At 36.1% G+C, this 19,626-nt stretch overlaps 1 protein-coding gene across 2 annotated transcripts in view; it reads left to right on the forward strand.

The window, feature by feature from the left end:
* LOC136027405 (uncharacterized) overlaps positions 1-19,626 on the forward strand; it is a 53,969-nt gene that overhangs the window by 12,152 nt on the left and 22,191 nt on the right. For both annotated transcript variants that reach the window (XM_065704644.1, XM_065704643.1), the window contains exons 2-3: positions 6,467-6,600; positions 8,373-8,543. In XM_065704644.1, the coding sequence (XP_065560716.1) occupies positions 6,558-6,600; positions 8,373-8,543 (214 nt within the window). In that variant the 5' untranslated portion in view covers positions 6,467-6,557. The remainder of the gene's footprint in view (positions 1-6,466; positions 6,601-8,372; positions 8,544-19,626) is intronic.

Below are 19,626 nucleotides of genomic sequence, written 5' to 3' on the forward strand. Positions count from 1 at the left end.
CCAAAACCATGAGACGCATCAAGTTTTGAGATGAAAACCCTAGCGCAAATAAAACGAGGGTGAGTGGTTTTTAAGTTCTGAAAAATTGAGGTTTTTGTTTAATTTAGTATAACTTGCAAATGGAGCAACGGAGCCAAATGAAAGCTAGACCAGAGATGCCTAAGATTAGGGATTATACCGAATTATGATATCACAAACCCTATTTCAAACAGGGCGAGGGCGGTGGTCTCAAGTTTTAAGAAAGTTGACTTTGCCTTCAATTTAGTAGGGCCTATAACTTATGGATGGAGTGACGAATCTGAAGTCAGGTTCGTCTGAATACCTGAATTTGCAGGAATGACTTTGACACACTACCATCGCATTGGATCCCACTAGAATTCACCAGACCTGTTGTTCTTGCTCTATAGAATCTTTTATTTTCAGGCAGGTCATCCCACCGCATACACTGAGTTTAAAGCTACAAATTCAAGAAAATCAGGGAAGCGAAAACAAAGTGAAATTCGGGAAAATGTATCAGATGAAACTGAAAATGAAACTGTAAAAGGGGAATTCTTTGGAAAGAAGCTAAGATGCACGAAAGAACAAGCTAACCAGTTGATCATGGACTATGTTGTGACGGATATGCGACCATTAAGCACTGTGAATAGTGAAGCTTTCAAAAGCATGATTTTAGGCCTCAATCCGTATGTTGGCCCAATAATGTCTAGAGAGACGTTAGCAAAAAAGATCGACCAATCGCTGTTCGATACAAAGAAAAGAATTACTGAGATTTTGGAGAAAACCGATTACGTCACAATGACTTGCGATATCTGGTCTAGCAGCAACCGGAGTTTCATGGGTGTTACTGCTCATGTCTTAGATGATAACAATCATTTTTTGCCAATGATTCTTGCTGTTAGAAGATTTACAGGTTCACATACGTTTGACAGAATAACTGAAATGATCTTCAGCATTTTTCGAGAGTACGGTTTGGACACCAATTTAGAAAAAGTGAGAGCTATTGTGACGGACAATGCATCAATTTTGTGAAACCATTCAAACAAAATGCAAAGCTTACCATTGAGCCACAGATTGAAGAAGGTGACTCGGATACAGACATTGATTTTCAAGAGGGAGAGCCATATAATATCGAGACAAATGATTTGCACAAAATTTTAGATGGTGACACTAAACCAACACAGTATGTGTTGGTTTAGTGTCACCATCAGTCAACATAAGTGAATTTGCTACCACAACTTTTTCCCTTGTATGTGAAGATAGTGGCATTGTGAATCACGCTTTAGCTTCTGAAAATAAAACAGGAACGGAAACTATGAGTGACAACAGTGACCATGCTCATAAGTTTCCAGGTGAAGGGTCTGAGTACGAGCTGGAGATGTATTTGCCACAGTATTTTTTCTGTTGCAGCCGCACGCTGAACCTGTTGCCAACAACTGATGCAAAGCACGCCTTAGAAAAAGACCTTGACTTCAGGAGAGCACTGTTAAACGTCAGAGCAAAGTTTCAATCAGTGTGGAATTCATTAAGCCACAGCTCAAAGATAACGGTCTTGTCATGGATGTTTTTGAGAAAAAGTTGATTCGCCCTAATACTACAAGATGGAACTCTGAATATGATGCACTGAAAAGAATTCCTGAATACCAACAAGCTGGAAAACTGACCGCAGTTTGCGACGTACTAAAGAAACCAAGATTTAAGCAAAACGAGATAGACTTTCTAATCGAATATGTCTCTGTACTGGAACCTATAACAATAGCCCTTGACATGCTCCAGGTAGAAGACAAAGCTTTCTTCGGGATAATTTTCCCTACCGTTCGGTCACTAGAAAGAAAGCTGCAAAAGCTCCAGCTATCTGTCAAGTATACAAAGGCACTGGTTGGGACCCTGTTAGAAGGACTTAAGCAAAGGTTTCCATTCCTCGGTGGACCTCCATCTCTTTATGCTGACTACCACCTGGCCACCAGTTCTCATCCCTATTTTAAAGATAAATTTGTAAGAGATGAAGACAAGGAGACTGTTGTGAGAATGCTTGTGAACGAGGCAAAGGCATTAGGAAATAAACAGAGTACCAGCAAAGACATAGTTGGATTTGAGTTACTGAGATTTTCACAGAATTTCTTTGAAATGTTTGACGAAAAAGAAGCCACCATTCAGTCGGATGAAATGAAAACGACAAGAGTTGAAGTCTTGCGTTATCTAAGTGACTCTAAGATGTGTCAGTTTTGTGACACTATCCTATGGTGGAGTTGGTTTTTCGGAAGTTCAACTGCATACCACCTACATCAGCGCCAGTGGAGCGTCTTTTTTTGAAGGGGGGAGTGATTCTCTGTCCAAGGCGTAGCTTCTTGGAAGATCACAGGTTCGAAAGCCTGGTTCTTCTCAAAGCTAATAGGAGCCTAAAAATTTGAATGTTATGTGCCAACTTTTTATTCCTTCTGCATTAAAATTCTTCAGTGTTAAAGATTTCTCAGTTGACAGAGGGGCTATTGTGGTATTGGCCTCTTACGTTCGTTTATACAAATAGGCGGGGGTTAAACGTGAAGAAGAGCTCCTGATTCGCTTGGCTCAAGTATTAACCACGGGGTTGTGTTTAGTTTCTGAAAAACAGATACATGAACTAAAGAAATACCTGCATGCCGGCTTTCAATAAAGACCTGGCACTACTAGAAAACAGGGGATTACCTGGGATGTGTCAATAAAATTAGACTGTCTTAGTCAGGAAAGATTCAGTCAGTAGATTCCCAATTTCTAGAACAAGGCTTATTATCTTACATACAGTTTACCCATAATCTGGAAAATCAGAAGCAAAAAATATCCCTTTTTCAGAATTGAAAAGCTGTAGTGGAGCTGTAAGATTTTTTAGTCTGGGTCTCATAATTTCATGATTTTTAATTCTACCCATGGCTTGCCCAAAGCCTAGAAATAATCTTTTTCCAAAATGAGCCATACTGAAGCCAACCTTCAACCGAATATTCCATCCCCAGAGAAAAACTACTTTTTTATTTCTTTTTTCTCGGGAGATTTTCGACTTAATTTCATGGTTTTTGCCACTTCGTGGTGTGAAAACTGCTCCTAGAAATAGATAAGTTGCAACTTCTGCAGTTTGACCAACCGTATGGAATGCGTCTGAATCAGTGGGCTTGCTGCAGGCCAGTGATTTACCAATATACGTTTGTAGGGAGTTTTACTGACCATCTGAATTGACTACGCAGCATGCGGCTTGCTTGATTGAAAACCAGACATGTAGCATGTAGATGCCATACATTTTCATTGCGCGTCTGAAATGTAACTTGAAAACTTGAGGCAGTTTCCTTGCAAAGGCGCCGAGGGTGATAAATGCCACAGAAGTAGTAGTAGTAGTAGGCAGGTTCAATAGCAAAACTTGACAGCTACCGATGATTTGCGTTTCTTTAAAACATATTCAAAATTAAGCTACACTTGTAAATATAAATCAAACCATAAACATTGACTCTTATTGCACATATCGACGAAAACCGAGACGAAAGAATTATCATATCAGTTTGTTCTTGCTTTAACGGGAGCTAACTTATTTGCTTTCTCGTTCTTGATGGTAGAGGTTGATCAAGTAGAATGTCATGGTGCTAAGAATTAGAAAGCAAGAACTTTCCAAAACTCATTATCAGTGTTTCATACCGATTTTGGAGTGACGACAGTCCAAGCACTTTCAGAACCTTTTCGTAGGGAACCTTTTTGTCACGGCGGCCCAAGATGATCGATACCACTCACTTCTGAACCAATTTAAGCTCCTGACAAAGATACACTGTTCCAAGTGCTGAGGGCGCCCAAACAGGGCAAGTATATTCCAGAATGGGGCGGACGTACTTTATGTATGCATACTTGATACTCTCTGTGTTCGCACTGAACCTAAGCATACCGTTTAAAGTCAGTAGACTAGCATTTGCACTTTTAATCACGTTTTCGATATGTGCAGCAAAGCTGAAGTCGTATGAATCAAGACTTCATTTTCGTACTGTTCTTTTCTTTCAGCACGCTGACAGCCAGTGACCTTCAGCTAGCTGCCAAAAGTGTGAATTTTTGCTGCTCTTTTTTATTGAGCTTTGATTTCTCTAATTAAAATAGTCTGCAACTGATTCAATTGACTCCTTACTTTTAAATTTGTGTTTTTTTTTGCTAAGGTTTTTGCTTATTGAAGAATGGACTACGTTATTACCTTTTATCTGTTTTAAAGCCAATCCTAAGTTTGTTTTTCTATTTTCCCGATTTTTTCAACCACTCCCAAACGTTTCAAAATAACCCTGTATTTCTTCAAACGCGCCAGATTTGACTGAACACTAATCACCAGAAGTTTAACTCTACATGCACTCTGGTAATCCTGTCATGTGATCTGTCTGATCCAATCAGGAGTTTTTTTGACTGCACTTAATTGTTTTGACAGTCTTTTGCCTTTCAAGCCGTTGTGTTGAAAATCGGTTCAGATTATTTTTGGACTTTGTTGGGTGTGTTGCCAAACGAAGAAAATGGTTAAAAACGACAAAATTGAAAGTCTGGTTCTTGATTAAGATTTCCAGGAGAGGAATGGCGGGGGGGACATGTTATAGGCAAGGGAAAGGGCTAAGAAGCCTTCAGAATGGCTTTAACAAAAAGGTAGCATCGGCTTGATTTCAAATATATATATATATATATATATATATATATATATATATATAATATATAAGCTATGTCAAAATACATAGAGTAAGTACTTGAAGTACTACTTAAGTAAAATTTTGGCATGTACTTGATACTTGATACTTAAGTAAGAATTGGGAGAGTACTTATTACTTGATACTTAAGTAAAAAAAACAATGAGTACTTAATACTTGATACTTAAGTAAAAATTTGGAGTACTTGTTGCAGCACTGGTATTAACTAAGTGACATATGGTAATCACATTGCTAGTTTGGGCACTTCCAGATAAGCTAGGATGATGAAATTCGGCAGGTATCAGGCACCAGACCAGATTAAATTAAAAATAGTTGTTTCTCCGATTCCACCATCTAGGGGGGGGGGGGGGGTGGGGGATGGTTAATAAAATTTTTTTTGAAAAAATGAGGTATTTTTAACTTACCAACGGGTGGTCAGATCTTCATGAAATTTAATATCTAGAAGGATATTGTGTCTCAAAGGTCTTGTTTTAAATCCCGACCGGATCTGGTGACATTGGGGGGAGTTGGAGGGGGAAACCTAAAATCTTGGAAAACACTTAGAGTGGAGGAATCGGGATGAAACTTGGTAGGAAAAATAAGAACAAGTCCTAGGTAGGTGATTGGCATAACTGGAACGGAACCACTCTCTTTGGGAGAGTTGGGGGGGAAGGGTTAATTCTGAAAAATTAGAGAAAATGAGGTATTTTTAATTTACGAAGGAGTTAATGGATCTTAATGAAATTTCATATTTAGAAGGACCTCGTAACTCGGATCTCTAACTTTAAATCCCGACTGGATCCAGTGTCATTAGGGGGAGTTGGGGCAGGGGGAACCAGAAATCTTGGAAAAGGCTTAGAGTGGAGAGATCAGGATGAAACTAGGTGGAAAGAATAAGCACAAGTCCAAGATACATGGCTGACATAGCTGGACTGGATCCGTTCTCTTTCAGGGAGTTGGATCCAGTCCAACTGTCTCTACTCTTTTCACCAACCCAGACAAGTCGGTTTGAAGACTTTAATTCACCTGTCTTTGCATTTTTTGTCCGAGGGACGAGGGTTTGAATTTTACTGTATCCGAGCATTTGGTTTAGGATGGGGTTCAGTGGCATGACTCTCTAAGCTCAACCTGAGTCGACCCAGCTCTAAATGGGTACCTAGAGAAATCTTGGGGAGGTAAGCAGGAAGGGTGTGCAAAGGCACAGGATGACTGCCCCCTCATTGCACTTCCTGGCTGAAGGGCCTTGAGACGGAGATCAGCACAACCAGTTTGGACTTTATGGGTCTAGTGCTGTAAACTTTACTTGTTTTTCTTCCCATTCCTTTCGCCATGAAACATCAAGTTCACATAATTGTAATGTTTGGTCCAATCTGTTTCAATTTGGAAGAGTTCATTCCGTTGTTAAGGGCAAAGCTAATTCCATTTTCTAAAATTGTAGCTTCTGACACAGTGTAAAATTCTACTAATAAAAGGAAATATACAAGGAAAATTATAAAAGACAAGCAAAAGTAAAAAAGTATAAAAGTAAAATATAAAGTATATATGAAGTAAAGTATAAAAGCATATATAAAGTAAAAAAGTGTAAAAGGAAAGCCAAGTAATCTACACAGGAGAATGCAGGTAATCTACCCAGGAGAATAACACAGCATTGAGAATGCTGGGGAGGTAAAGGAATGAAGTTACAGGACATGCTAGGAACAGTAAGGGACTGGTCAGAAATATTTCATATGTCAAAATGACTTGCCTAGTCAGCGGTTGTATTTCCAATAGGAAAATTGCCTTTTTTATTCTTTGTTTTCTAGGACAGAGAATCTTAAAACTTTGTGGTACAATCACCATGAGAAGTTACATACCTACAAGATTGAATGAACTATTCCTCTTGGATGTGAAACAATGGGTACACCTGACCTTTTTGATGCAGCCATTGTTAAGCAAGGTAATTAGTATTTCTAAGAATTTACCAAGGTTATCATGAGAAGAAATAACATTACACGCTGGCTTTCTTTTAGAAAAAAATGTAAATGATTCATACATTATCAATTTCACCAAAAAATACAGGAATAGACTTGCTTTATTTGTGAGTGGGCTTATTGCCAAAACATAGAAACAGGGTCGAAGTTTTTTTTTAAGGAGGGGGTATAAACACAAAAATAATGCAGGTTGTTCTAAAATTTTTGAGGGAAAGCAGGATTCTTGGAACCTAGTTTATAACTGTAGGGCATATCTGTTGAAGGTAGTGGAAACTCATGAATGTACTCGAGGAGAGTTTTGGAAAGTATTCTTTGTCTCTTTTAAGTTTTTAAAACTTTAATTGGGTATAAGTAACCAGAGTGGCCAAGTTTTTTCTTCTTTTTTAGTCGGAATTTCTTGTATAATGGTTGAAATGGTTGCATTTGGAATCGTTCCAAGCGGGACAAGAGTGCATTATGGAACATGTCTGCAGGCATTTCTTGCCTGCAGGTATGATTAATTAGTGGGATTCTTCAGTAGAGTTTTGAAGTCCTACTTTTAAGTTAATCTATCTAAAGATTCAGTCTTAGAAACATAGATATTCCTATGAATGAAGGCATCAAATCTGAACAGAGCATAATTTAGATTGATTGATAATTAGGATATATTTAAGTTGGGTATTTAGTTTTAATTGATTTAATTTACAAAAAAAAAAAAAATCTAGAAATATGGAAAATTAGAACCTAGGGAGATTTAGTATTTTATTTGCTAGTATTTTTCAAAAAGTGTTTCCAATTAAATGCAAACGGTCAATTCCTTTTTTTTGAAAGAATGACTGAAAGATCTTGTATTCATCCCTAAGCTCTGTACAAATAATTTTTCTGTTATTTTTACTTATATGATTATATTTGCAAATCTCTGGCCTATATTGATTTCAAATCACCTACGGCTAACAAAAATCGCCCAGGGAGGTGGAGAGATAATTCTAAGAATCATTTTTCCTTGAAATTGGTAGCTAAAAAGGCCATTTAAGCCAAAGGGCACAAACGTTTTCATTGCTAATTTAAATTTTAAATCTTGTAGTTTTGAAAAGAAGCAGATTTGTTTTCATAGGTCGATTCTTATTATACCAATTTATTTTGCAATTTTCTTTCAAAAATTTAACTTATTTCCATGTGAAGATGAGCTTATTTTAGGGATTACCTAAGCAGGAGGGTAGCACTTTGATCATTTCACCCAGCATAAATACGCAATTTTAAAAGGATTTCTACTCTCCTAAATTAGATTTCGCTACTATCAAGAACAAAGGTAAACAACCAACAGACATCTATATAATGAAAGTCATGTGTCCGTGTGCGCGTCTTTACACTTTTAATGTGCATTGAAAGCAAAATACTAATCCAGATAGGAACATACAAATTTATAATGTTTCAATGCTAGCGTGTCATTGACATGCTCATTTAAACTTAAATCATGCAGTTTTAGAGGAGTAGCAAACTCGTTTCCTTACATTGGTCTGAGTGTAAATTTGTCTGCAACCTCATTTCAGAAGTCGAAGACTTATTTCCAAATGAAGATGAGCAAGTTTTAGGGATTACAAATTGCGATGTATAATCTAATCAGGATGACAATGCTTTGATCATTCTACCCAGTATTTCTACAAAACTTGAAATCGATTGCCATTCTCCTAAATTTGATGTAACTGCTTGCATGAACGAAGTTAAAAGCTAATACAATTTAAGTGTACTTTTCTTTCAGAAATTGAGAATTCTTTTCCAAATGAAGATGACCAGGTTTTAGGGATTACTTATTGTGATGTATCACCTAAGAAGGAGGATAATGCTTTGATGTTTCCACCCAGTATTTCTACAAAACTTGAACCTGATTTTCACTTTCTTCAATTGGATTTAACTAATTGCAAATGTGAAGGTATGTTTTCAAAATTAAGAGTTTAAGGTATGTTTTCAAATATATATATAATATATATTATATTATACAAATATATATTATATTATACAAATATATATTATACAATTATATAATTACAATTATACACATATATACAATTATAATATATATTATATTATACAAATATATATATATATATATATATATATATATATATATATATATATATATATATATATATATATATATATATATATATATATATATATATATATATATATATATATATATATATATATATACCCTTTAAAGGCGGGTCAGTTCAAAGTTCAAAGAGTGAAGAGCTAAACCAGTTTTCAATTGAATTGGATATAGTCCTTGCTAAGAATTTGATGAACTTGCGTGAATAACCAAGCACATATTACAAACGTGAGTACTTTTGGGGCGGCAAATTGGAACATTCTGTTCTTGAAATTTGTTACCTGTAGTGTTCACCCCCCCCCCCCCATTGTGACTGAAGATTGTAAAATGGCAAAATATAAACCGTTTGATCTTGTCCTAGCTTCATTTCAAGGATATCCCTTATGGCCATCAGTAGTTATTAAAACCACCAAAGACCAGAAAAATCAAGCGAGATATCTAGTCTTTTGCTATGGCACCCACTCGGAGCATAATATAGCTGAAGCACACATCCGCAACTGGAATGACCATTTTAAAGAAGCTTGTGCGAGGACAGATAAAGATGTAAATAAGGCTTTTGAAGAGCAGCGCTTATCCCCTGATATTTTCAAGACTCTAAGTAAGTCCTACTTATCACTACCCGCTAAAACTAAAGGAAAATCCAGCCTAGCACCATTAACTCCAACTTCTGCAGCAGCATCAAATTTAAAAGAAATAATAAATGAAACTCAAGAGGAACTAATGAGCACTAAGTCTAACCTAATGAATGATATTTCTCGTGTCGTATCAAATACAATGAAAGATCGCCGAGCTTCGGAAATTATAAGTGAAGATATTGTGAACGAAGTTTATAATTCGATTTCCCTTGAATATAATGCCAAATTTGAAAAAATTGAAACAACCCTTCGAAAACTTTATAATGCCGTGAACTTGCTTGAAAATAAAATCTCTAACTTAGAAGACAAGTTTGACCAACTAGAGCAGGATGCCTTACTTGATAGCCTAATTTTCTACGGTGTGAAACCAAACCCCAATGTGGAACTGAGAGAAAATCTTAATGGAGTGATAACACAGATAATGGGCTTGCAAGATTTTAAAGAAATGGACCTCTTAAAGGTTAATCGATTCCGCATGCCTGCTAATCAAACTGAGAATGTGAAAATCGCCCCAGTTCTAGTAAAATTTTCAAGCTTAGATACTGCTCGTAAAGTGTTTGCAGCAAAAAGTAAGTTGGCAAAGTCAGGTGTATTTGTTTTAGAAAACCTAACTAAAAAGCGTCGGGATCTATTCAACGCGGCGCGTAGCACCTTTGGCCCAAGAAATCTTTGGTCTGATCATGGTCAAATTCTAGACAAAGTTCCTGGTGAAACTCGTATACACAAAATAAATTATTTGCATGAATGTATTAATATGTGACTGGTTATTATTTTCTTGATGCGTATCCTTTCCTAAGTCATTCTTTTTTACAGTTTCTTTTTATTTCGTTTCATTTTTTTTTCCATGCTTATGGTTCATCCCGATAGTACCTTCTGTGCTATTAATTATTTATGTGTTTATAATCCTTTGACAGGTTTTTCTTTCGTAATAGATTTAGGTAAAGATTTCTTTTTTGTTCATCTGGTGATTTAAATGGACTCCAAGTAAAACCTGCTTTTGTCAATATTTTAAGTCGTGAAAGACGCCTTTGCGAGCTTGAAAATAATCCTTTTGATCTAATTAGTATTGTGAATAATTCTGTGGGTCAGGTTAATCAAAACCTGACTAATATAAACCCTGTTTGTAATAGTAAATATGTTTCGGAATTGGGGGGAGAGGAGGTTACCAAAGGAAATTATTCTCTGACTGCACTTCAGCTTAACATTCAGGGTCTTTCCTCGTCAATAGATAATTTAAGACAAATAGTTTCGGATGGACAGCCTGATGTTGTTGGTTTGTGCGAGACATTTTTGGATTCTGGCAATGAAATGCTATTGGATATCCATGGCTACAAAATGGAACATATAAACCGCTGCAAGATGGCTAAAGGAGGTCTTGCCATGTATATATCTAGTAATTTGCATTATTGCTTACGGGATGACTTATCAAGGAATTTTGAAGGTATTTTTGAGTCACAATTTATAGAAATTAGAGTTAATGGTATTGATCTAATCATAGGCAATATTTATCGTTCTCCTAGTGGCGCGGTTTCGTTGTTTCTTCGGAATCTTGAGGAAATACTTGATTTAATATTGAAACGTCCGTGTCAGTTAATCATAATGGGTGACTTTAATATAAATTTGATGGATTCAAATTCTTCGGCTTCAGTTGATTTTCTTTCAACCATGCTTGCCGCAGGAACTCTACCAACTACATCCATCCCCACACGAGTAACTAATGTTACAGCTTCTTTGATTGACAATATCTTCTCTACGCTTTGCTTGAAGAAAAACTCAATTTTAGTTACTGATATCTCCGATCATTTTCCCATATATTCTCGGTTCAGTTTTAATCGGGGAAGGAATAACCGGGCTCAAGTGTTTGATTCCTATTCTATTAGGTTTGGTAAAAATGAGTTATCTCTTCTTGGTTCTAAATTAGCGAAAAATTCGTGGAGCTTATTTGATAATAACAAGGATTTTTCTTGTTTATTTGAGTCGTTTTATGGAACCATAAAAGTGGCTATTCTTAACATTTGTAAAGTACCACCTTCTAATCGCAAGTCTAAAAGGATTTCCTCTAAACCCATGGATGACATCCGGACTTCTCAAAAGCTGGAGAAGGAAAAATAATCTCTGGAGGTATTATAAATGCGCTACACTTTCAACGAGTGCTATTCGTCTTTGTCAATTCAAGATTTACCGGAATATATATAATTCCTTGTGTAGGAAAGCCAAATCTCTCTATTATCTAAATAATTTTGCTGCGTGTAATAAGGATATTCGTAAAACTTGGAAGGTAATAAATTCTGTGCTTAAACCTGGTTCTCAATATAGCTCTTTACCTATGAGTCTGGTCATTGGTGATGAGACTGTAGAGGGTGAGCTTAATGTCCAAGAAGCATTTACTTCATTTTTCGCTAGTATTGGTAATAATATCGCTTCCACAGCTACTTTTTCTCGGTCTAAGTCGGACTTTAGATCTTACCTCGGGCCGTCTTGTGTTAAGTCTATGTTTCTAGAGCCAGTAACAGAAATTGAAATTACTAAAATTGTTAATGGCTTGAAAGACTCATCTTCATCTGGGCCAGATTCTATTCCTACTAAGGTAGTTAAATCTATTCTTCCATCAATAGTTGTGCCTCTTACAAAACTTGTTAATCTTTCATTTAAATATGGGGTTTTTACAGATCCTCTCAAGCGTGCTCGGATTATTGTTCTGTATAAAGGTGGACCAAGAAATGATCCAGCAAATTATCGACCAATTTCAATTTTATCAGTATTTAGTAAAATCTTCGAAAAGGCTATGCTTTCTCGCCTGCTTAAATTTCTTAAATCTAAAGAGTTTCTTCATGATTTTCAATTTGGTTTCCGAATGAAGCACTCCACTGAGCATGCCTGTATGACCCTTTTGAATTTTATACATTCTGAATTGGATTTGGGATTAATTCCGGCTGCTATATTCCTGGATATTCGCAAGGCATTCGATTCCTTAACCCATGAAATTCTTCTATCGAAGATGTCTCATTTTGGCATTAGGGGTAATGTATTTTCTTGGTTTCAATCTTATTTTAATGATAGGTTAATTTCTGTCAATCCACAATTTAATTTCTGTCAATCACAAGTGAATTTTGGCGTCCCTCAGGGATCAGTTTTAGGGCCAGTGCTATTTTTGATTTATATAAATGATCTTTTTTACGCAGTAAAAAAGCAGAAACCTATTCATTGCTGTAGACTCTGTCATCCTAAACCTTCCCTTGCCCATAGTGCCAGCTATAGTTCACCATCTTCTGATGTCCTTGTTTGTTTTGCTGATGATAGCACGCTCGGTACTTCGGGGAACTGTGAATCCGAGCTTCGATTAAACTTGGAATACTTGTTTGAGAGAGTAATTTCATGGCTTGATGCTAATTTTCTTACCCTAAATTATTCAAAATCCAATTTTTTGATATTTTCGCATGTTTCTCAGATTTATCCCAAGTTATCAGAAATTCATCAGCCAAATGGGATAATTCACAGATCTAAAGATCGATATGTTCGTTTTTTGGGCATTCTTTTTGATGAAAATTTGTCTTTCAAGCGTCACATTGATTTGATTAAAATGAAGATATGCAGGAGTCTCGGTATTTTAAGGAAACTCAAACATATTTTCCCTGGATCAATTTTGGAAATCCCTTTTCACTCCTTGATCCGATCTTACGTTTCCTACTGTCCAATAGTATGGATGTCAACCTTTCCTTCACTGTTAAAACCACTTTCTAAGGTTTATAATAAAGCTAGAAACCTCATTAAGGAAACTAACCGTTCAAGAGTTATCCCATTACTTGATCTCGAGTCACTGTATATTCTTTCGTGTGCATGTTTTACTTTTTCTCAGCTTCATGGTGACCTCCCCCGTCCCCTAAGTGTTCAGCCATCTTTCACCTCTGATCAGAATAATTATAATCTTCGCAATACCGAAAATCATATTCAAGTTCCTTTTACTCCTTGTGTAAGGTCAGACTTTAATCCTTTAATTGCGAGTTACATTGTATGGAATAAGTTGCCCGAATCAGCTCGAAGGTGCCACTCATTCGGTTTGTTCAAAAAAATTATTAAAAATTCATTGGCTTCTTAGAAATTATTTTATCTCTTTTTATATGTGTATATGCGTGTATGTTTGCATATATATTTCCTGATTATTTCATTGGAGTCTATTTTATCTACAGATCTACTTAATTAATTTAGTCTGTTCAATCTATTAGTCTATTTAGTTTTGTTTTCTATAGTTTTTCATTTTATTTATACTTTCCTCTCTTCTCCTTTTTGCTCTTCTCTCTGTGAGTAAGTGATTATTTTTTTCTTCTCTGAGTAAGTGGCTCGTTCATTTTCCCCTTTTTTACAGGCCAAAGAGCCTTTGGGGAAATAGTAAAATGTAATATTGTATGCGTGTTTCGTGATGAATAAATCTTATCTTATCTTGTCACTGCCTTTAAAGGCGGGTCATCCCCTTTTAAAGGGGATCACCTCATAAGAAGCAAAGTTGGCTCTAGTAGAGTTCCTGATAGCCTTTTGAAAGCGAATATCATCTTATCCCTTATCAATGTGAACAAAATCAAGTTATTTATTTGCAAAAATTATGTGAGTGTGTTCCTGGATCTGTACCAGCGACGTAAAGCCCTACAATCAGTAAAAGTTTATGCTGCTTGAAGTGAAAATTGTCGTTTTTGCAACCCGATTTCGAAATAATGTAAAAACCTCTTTTTCCTTGAAGTATTGGTTACGTTACCCAATAATTATGACAAAAAAATAGCTTGTTAAGGACCAACCGCTTCGTGATTAAATAAAATTGGTGACTTGTTTCACAAACAGATGTTTGTTGCATTACAGATGTTAGATATATGTTCCATAAATTTCATCAGAAGACATCTTATAAGTAAGATAAAAAGAATTCGTGACATGGTGAAACCGCGAATTCGTGACATCCTCATTTAGAGGGAGGTCAAACGACTCAGAGGGAGAGAGGGAGAGGGAGGATAACAGCGAAATATATACGAGAGGACAGAAGGATTTTTAATCAGTCCAGAGTTAGCATTCAGGACGAACTTACGCTATTTTTCATACAAGGCCTATTTAAGTGCATTTGTCTATCAGATTGTATTTAAGCACCGAAATAAAATTATTGTTTATAGTATTATTTTTGTTTATGATTAGGTGTAATACCCGGCGTGTATCACATATACAATATACCAGGTGTAATTCTCGTGACCTCTTGGAGCTCTAAAGAAAATCCATGCCCTAAAATAACATAATAAGACCCATCTATCTCTAAAATGATTTTCCTGTCGAACATATTGGATGTTATCTACATATGACTACTACATTAATCATTGCAAAACAAACCCCATACTATTATTCTTACAAAGCGAATCCCCCCGTAATGTCTGGCACGGCCTGTTTTAAAAATAGAGGCGATCACGGGAAATTTGAACATCCAGATACCTGGTGACGTAAACAAGTACAATCGCTTTTCAGTCTATTTGCTCTTCAATGTATGTTTAAGTGCCATGTATTATTTATTTATGTTCACCTTGTTCTAAAGAAATCCAATTCTTTCAAAAATAAATCCCCTGAAAACTTCTACATTTATTTTGTGATTTTATTGTTACCTTTTAATTTTTTCAGAAGAAGGGGTGAAATTAAAATTTTAAAATGGATCAAGATCAAAAAGAACTCCTACAGGCTTAACTATTAGTTGCAACTTCAGTAGAAATTGCAAAATCTTTGCCAGAATATGAAGGAGATATAGACGTTGATCAATTCAATATCAACTTAGCCCAATTTGTCCCGATGACGAAAATTGATTTAAAAGTCTTAGACAAAATGTTACTTTTAAGATTGAAAGGTTAAGCATTGACATTTTTTAAACAAATGGAAGGCACGATATGGACAGAAGCCACCTTCACAATAAATTCAATAGAGCTACTCCAACAGGCATTTCCAAAAAGATTAATGGATACCAGGCTATTGAACAAATTGAAACACGGGGCGGCTACGTTTGAACAAACGCAAAACAAGAGAGAGTATTTACATAAAATTAGAATCTCAACGGAAGCGCGATACGGTCTGGGCGAGGGTCCAGACTGTATTATTTTGCAACATCAAAAACTATCAGTCAATAATGTAAAAACAAAACCCCTAAAACCTCAAGAGATACTTCTCTGTGATTTTTTTTTCACGGGAGCCCTCGCCAAAACCAAACCTAAGTCGAAGTCAAACCCCGACAAGACCAAGACTAGTACGTTTAGCCCTCCCCAATAACCAACTAACAACAGCAACTAGTAATAAACCCATAAGATGTTACGCATGTAACCGCTTAGGTCATATAGCTAAAACCTGTTTCTCAAACAACAATTACCGGCCCAATTTTCGCGGGACAAACAATCGTTTGTCCAGGGGGCAAACTATTGTGGGTATGGCACAAGAGGTAATCAAGGGAACACCTCCATAACAAGAGGTAACTACCGAAACACGAATCGAAATTTTCAACGCAATACATTGCCGCATCGTGGGAAAAAAATTCACCCTGTGAGCACTTGGAATACCAGAGTTGACTACGCGAACTGACGGGATCAGTATAACAATTCCAACTGGAATAATTGTCAAACAAATGAAAGTAGAACGAACAAACGCTCTACACCAAACAGCTGGGGAAACGATACAAGTCTCCAGAGCCCGTAGGACACAATTTTGGCGGTAGAATTTTTTGTAAGTCCCAACCAGTGATTATACCATTTTTAAGTGCAGCCAATAACAAAATATTACAAATATTCAATGATTTTAGTATAGCCAATGTTTATTTTACCTCTCTAGATCCGGGAGCAAGCAGCAGTAAATGTAATAAATGTTCAACAAATTGCCAATTTATATTAAACAACGACAAAGAATCATGCGCCCTATCTTATCAACTATAACAGGACATAATTTAGACGCTATAGGTTCCATATATCTAACGCCACGCAAAGAAAATAGAAAACTTCCCTACTCGGTTCATTATTTGCAAAGACTTCCATTATAAGGCAATAATAGGTTCCAATTTTTTAAAGACCGATAAAATATTATTAGATGTCGCCAATACGAAATTCATCCACCCTTCGGAAAAAAGAAAAAAACGTGAATACTATACAAAATAACTCAGTGAAGGTAAATTTAGGCAATATAAAGGAATATAGGGAAAAACAAATTTAGGAAGTTACCAAATTTTGTAAAGAGACAGTACATGTAGAACCCACTGGTAAAGAACAAAATGATATTGTTTTAAGTTCAATAGATAATAACCCTGATAAAAAAAATACTATGGATTTTTAGCACGCAAAACCGAAATCCTCCCAAAGTCAATGCAAAGGGTTCAAATATCGCAAATGCTTGAACCAACTACAGAAATGAAATTTGAGTGACCTCACCATTAGAATCCCAAAAACTTGGCATGTGAAGAACAGATTATAAATTACGAAAAGGGAGAAGGTTACATTTGTATAACCAATACCCATGAAAAAAAAGGTTACCTTGAAAAAGGGACATGCTTAGTTGAGATACAGTAGTATCAGAAATGGACATAAATAATTCGAAGAAATCGGGGGAAAACTTAGTAAATAATATAAATCCCCAAAACAACGAGTATCCCCCTATCCAAGACTCAATTTCTTCAAAAATTTGACTTAAGCCATATCACCGATATCCCATTAAAACAAAAAATTATGCGAGCTACTCTGGGAATTTAAAGATGTTTTTTCCAAATCGGAATATGACCTAGCCCTAATCCTATTCTACGAACACGCAATCCAAACTACAGGGATACCTTTGGCGAAACAGCTTTGTCCTATCCCATACAAACATTAGGACTGGCTAATAACTAAAATCCAGGAATTTGAAAGGAATGAAATAATAAGACCTGGGATAAGTCCCTATTTCACATCCATAATTCTAGTGCCTAAGAAAAATAACGACCTTAGATTAGTTGTAGATTATAGAGCATTGAACAAAAAAGTGGTTAGCGATAAATTTCCGCTTCCCAGAATAGACGAAATCTTGGACTCGATTTCAAACAAAAATGAAATATGTATCTCCCTCGACTTAACTCAGGGTAGCATCAGGTAAAAATAGCTGAAAAAGATATATATAAAACAGCGTTCTCTACAACAGAATGTGGTCTTATGAATATTTAATTGTGCCTTTGGACTCGAGACGAGTTCAAGCGTATTATGTAGGCCCTTACTTCACTTATTAAGAGACCTAAATAACATAATTCAATTCGTTGATGACGTAATTTGTATGGATAAAAATGCCGAGGACCACCTAATTACCTTGGCTAAGGTATTTGAAAAATTCAAAGAAGGAAATTTGAAATGTAGACCAGAAAAAGTAAATTTGTTACAACCTGAAATTAAACTTTTGGGAGAAGTAATAACATAAGGCCAATTATCACCAGACCCCAAGAAAGTAAGATCATTCAAAAATCCTGAACCCCCTCAAACCATTAAACAATTAAGAGGAATTTTGGGACTAATGGGCCATTTCCGTAAATTCATTTCAAATTACGCCCAGGTGGCGAAGCCCCTGACTGGCATTACACGAGGAAACCCCAAAAAAATAACTTGGTCAAAAGAAGCTAAAGATTCGTTAGACTACCTAAAAAAAGCACTTATTTCGGAACCCATCTTGTCATTACTGGATTTTCAAACTGGACAACTTGTTGTTACCACAGATGCGTAAACAAAGGGAATGGGAGCTTTTCTTTCCCAAGTTATAAACGGGAAGAAAAGTTTATAGCGTACGCTAGTCGTACCCTAACGCCAGGAGAAAGCAATGATTTAGCCACGCAACTTGAATTATGGCAATAGTTCATCACCTGCACAAATAAAGGTGATAAAATCACCTGCACAAATGCAACAGTATGAGAGAAATATTTGTTAAAGCAAATAACCCCCACACTCTGAGGGAGCTGTTGGTTTTGGGTGCAAGTTCTATGCACAGGTATCTAGAAAATAATTGCATCTATCTAGTAATTGAATCAAAGCATAAACTCCGAAGTATGTTACTATATCATGTAAGCTTACAAAGGGAGTGATATTGTCCTTTCCAATTAAGAATTTATTTCGGAAGTGTCTACCATCCGATAGACGAAGAATAGTGTGCCCTACCAGAATACATAAGGAATTTATTATTATTAAATCCTAGCGTTCAAAACAAACACACGGATCCAGTGGTCATGATAAGAAAAACAATTAAAACATTTAAAGTAGTTGTAAGGTCATAACTAAAATCTGCCTATATGTCAATTGTTCACTTATATTGCGTAACTTCAATAATATAAAAATCCCTCATCTAAAGAAAAACCGACATTCTTACTGTGGCAACTGGACCCTCTCAAAATTCTAATGGATCAGGGGTTATAACTATCGAAATTAAATCAGAGAACTCAATGGGATATATTCGATCTTCTGTCAAATCTAAAATCAGCAAACCCGACATACCAGAAATAATGTCCATTAAAATCCACTACTATAATATCTTTAAATTGCTAATACAAAAATTATATAATGAAAAATAAAAATGTCCCTATCTAGTCAAGCACAGTAAAGTCATAACCTACGAAGAAGACACTAACGAGCATTCGGTAGCCCTTAAAGTCATACAAGACCAATTGGTCTTGGATAAAGAAGGGTCAAAACCCTATCCGAATTATGCCGGAATAAAATTAGGATGTGCGTGAATCATTCTAATCTAAATGAGACTAAAAGAATTGCCCTTGCCCTCGAGTGTCAAAAATATCTGGTTTATTTAAGAACAAATCTTTTTGAGTCTCCCGATAATGTTGAAACCGTGAAGTTTCAAACTAACCTAGAGGACCATCTATATCCAATATCTGATTTTGAAAGCAAACGGAAATTTGAGAATTAAGAAAAAACCACAATCCCATAATACAAAATTAGTGCAAATTATCAGTTCCATACATCTAAGTACATCCTAGAATGTCGCGAGGGGGCTCATTCTAACGGAAATTAAAATTCTAGTGCCCTTTTTAAGTGACCAAAAAAAATGGAGGGCCCCTAGGCCCCTATCACGCTCATTTGTTCCCCAAAGTCACCGGATCAAAATTCTGAGATAGCCATTTTGTTCACCATAGCCGAAAAACATAATAGCTATGTCTTTAGGGACGATTTACTCCCCCGCAGTCCCCGTGGGAGGGGCTGCAAGTTACGAACTTTGACATGTGTTTACATATAGTAATGGCTACTGGGAAGTGTACA

This window comes from Artemia franciscana, chromosome 5 (genome assembly GCF_032884065.1).
Source record: "Artemia franciscana chromosome 5, ASM3288406v1, whole genome shotgun sequence".
Classification (NCBI taxonomy): domain Eukaryota; kingdom Metazoa; phylum Arthropoda; class Branchiopoda; order Anostraca; family Artemiidae; genus Artemia; species Artemia franciscana.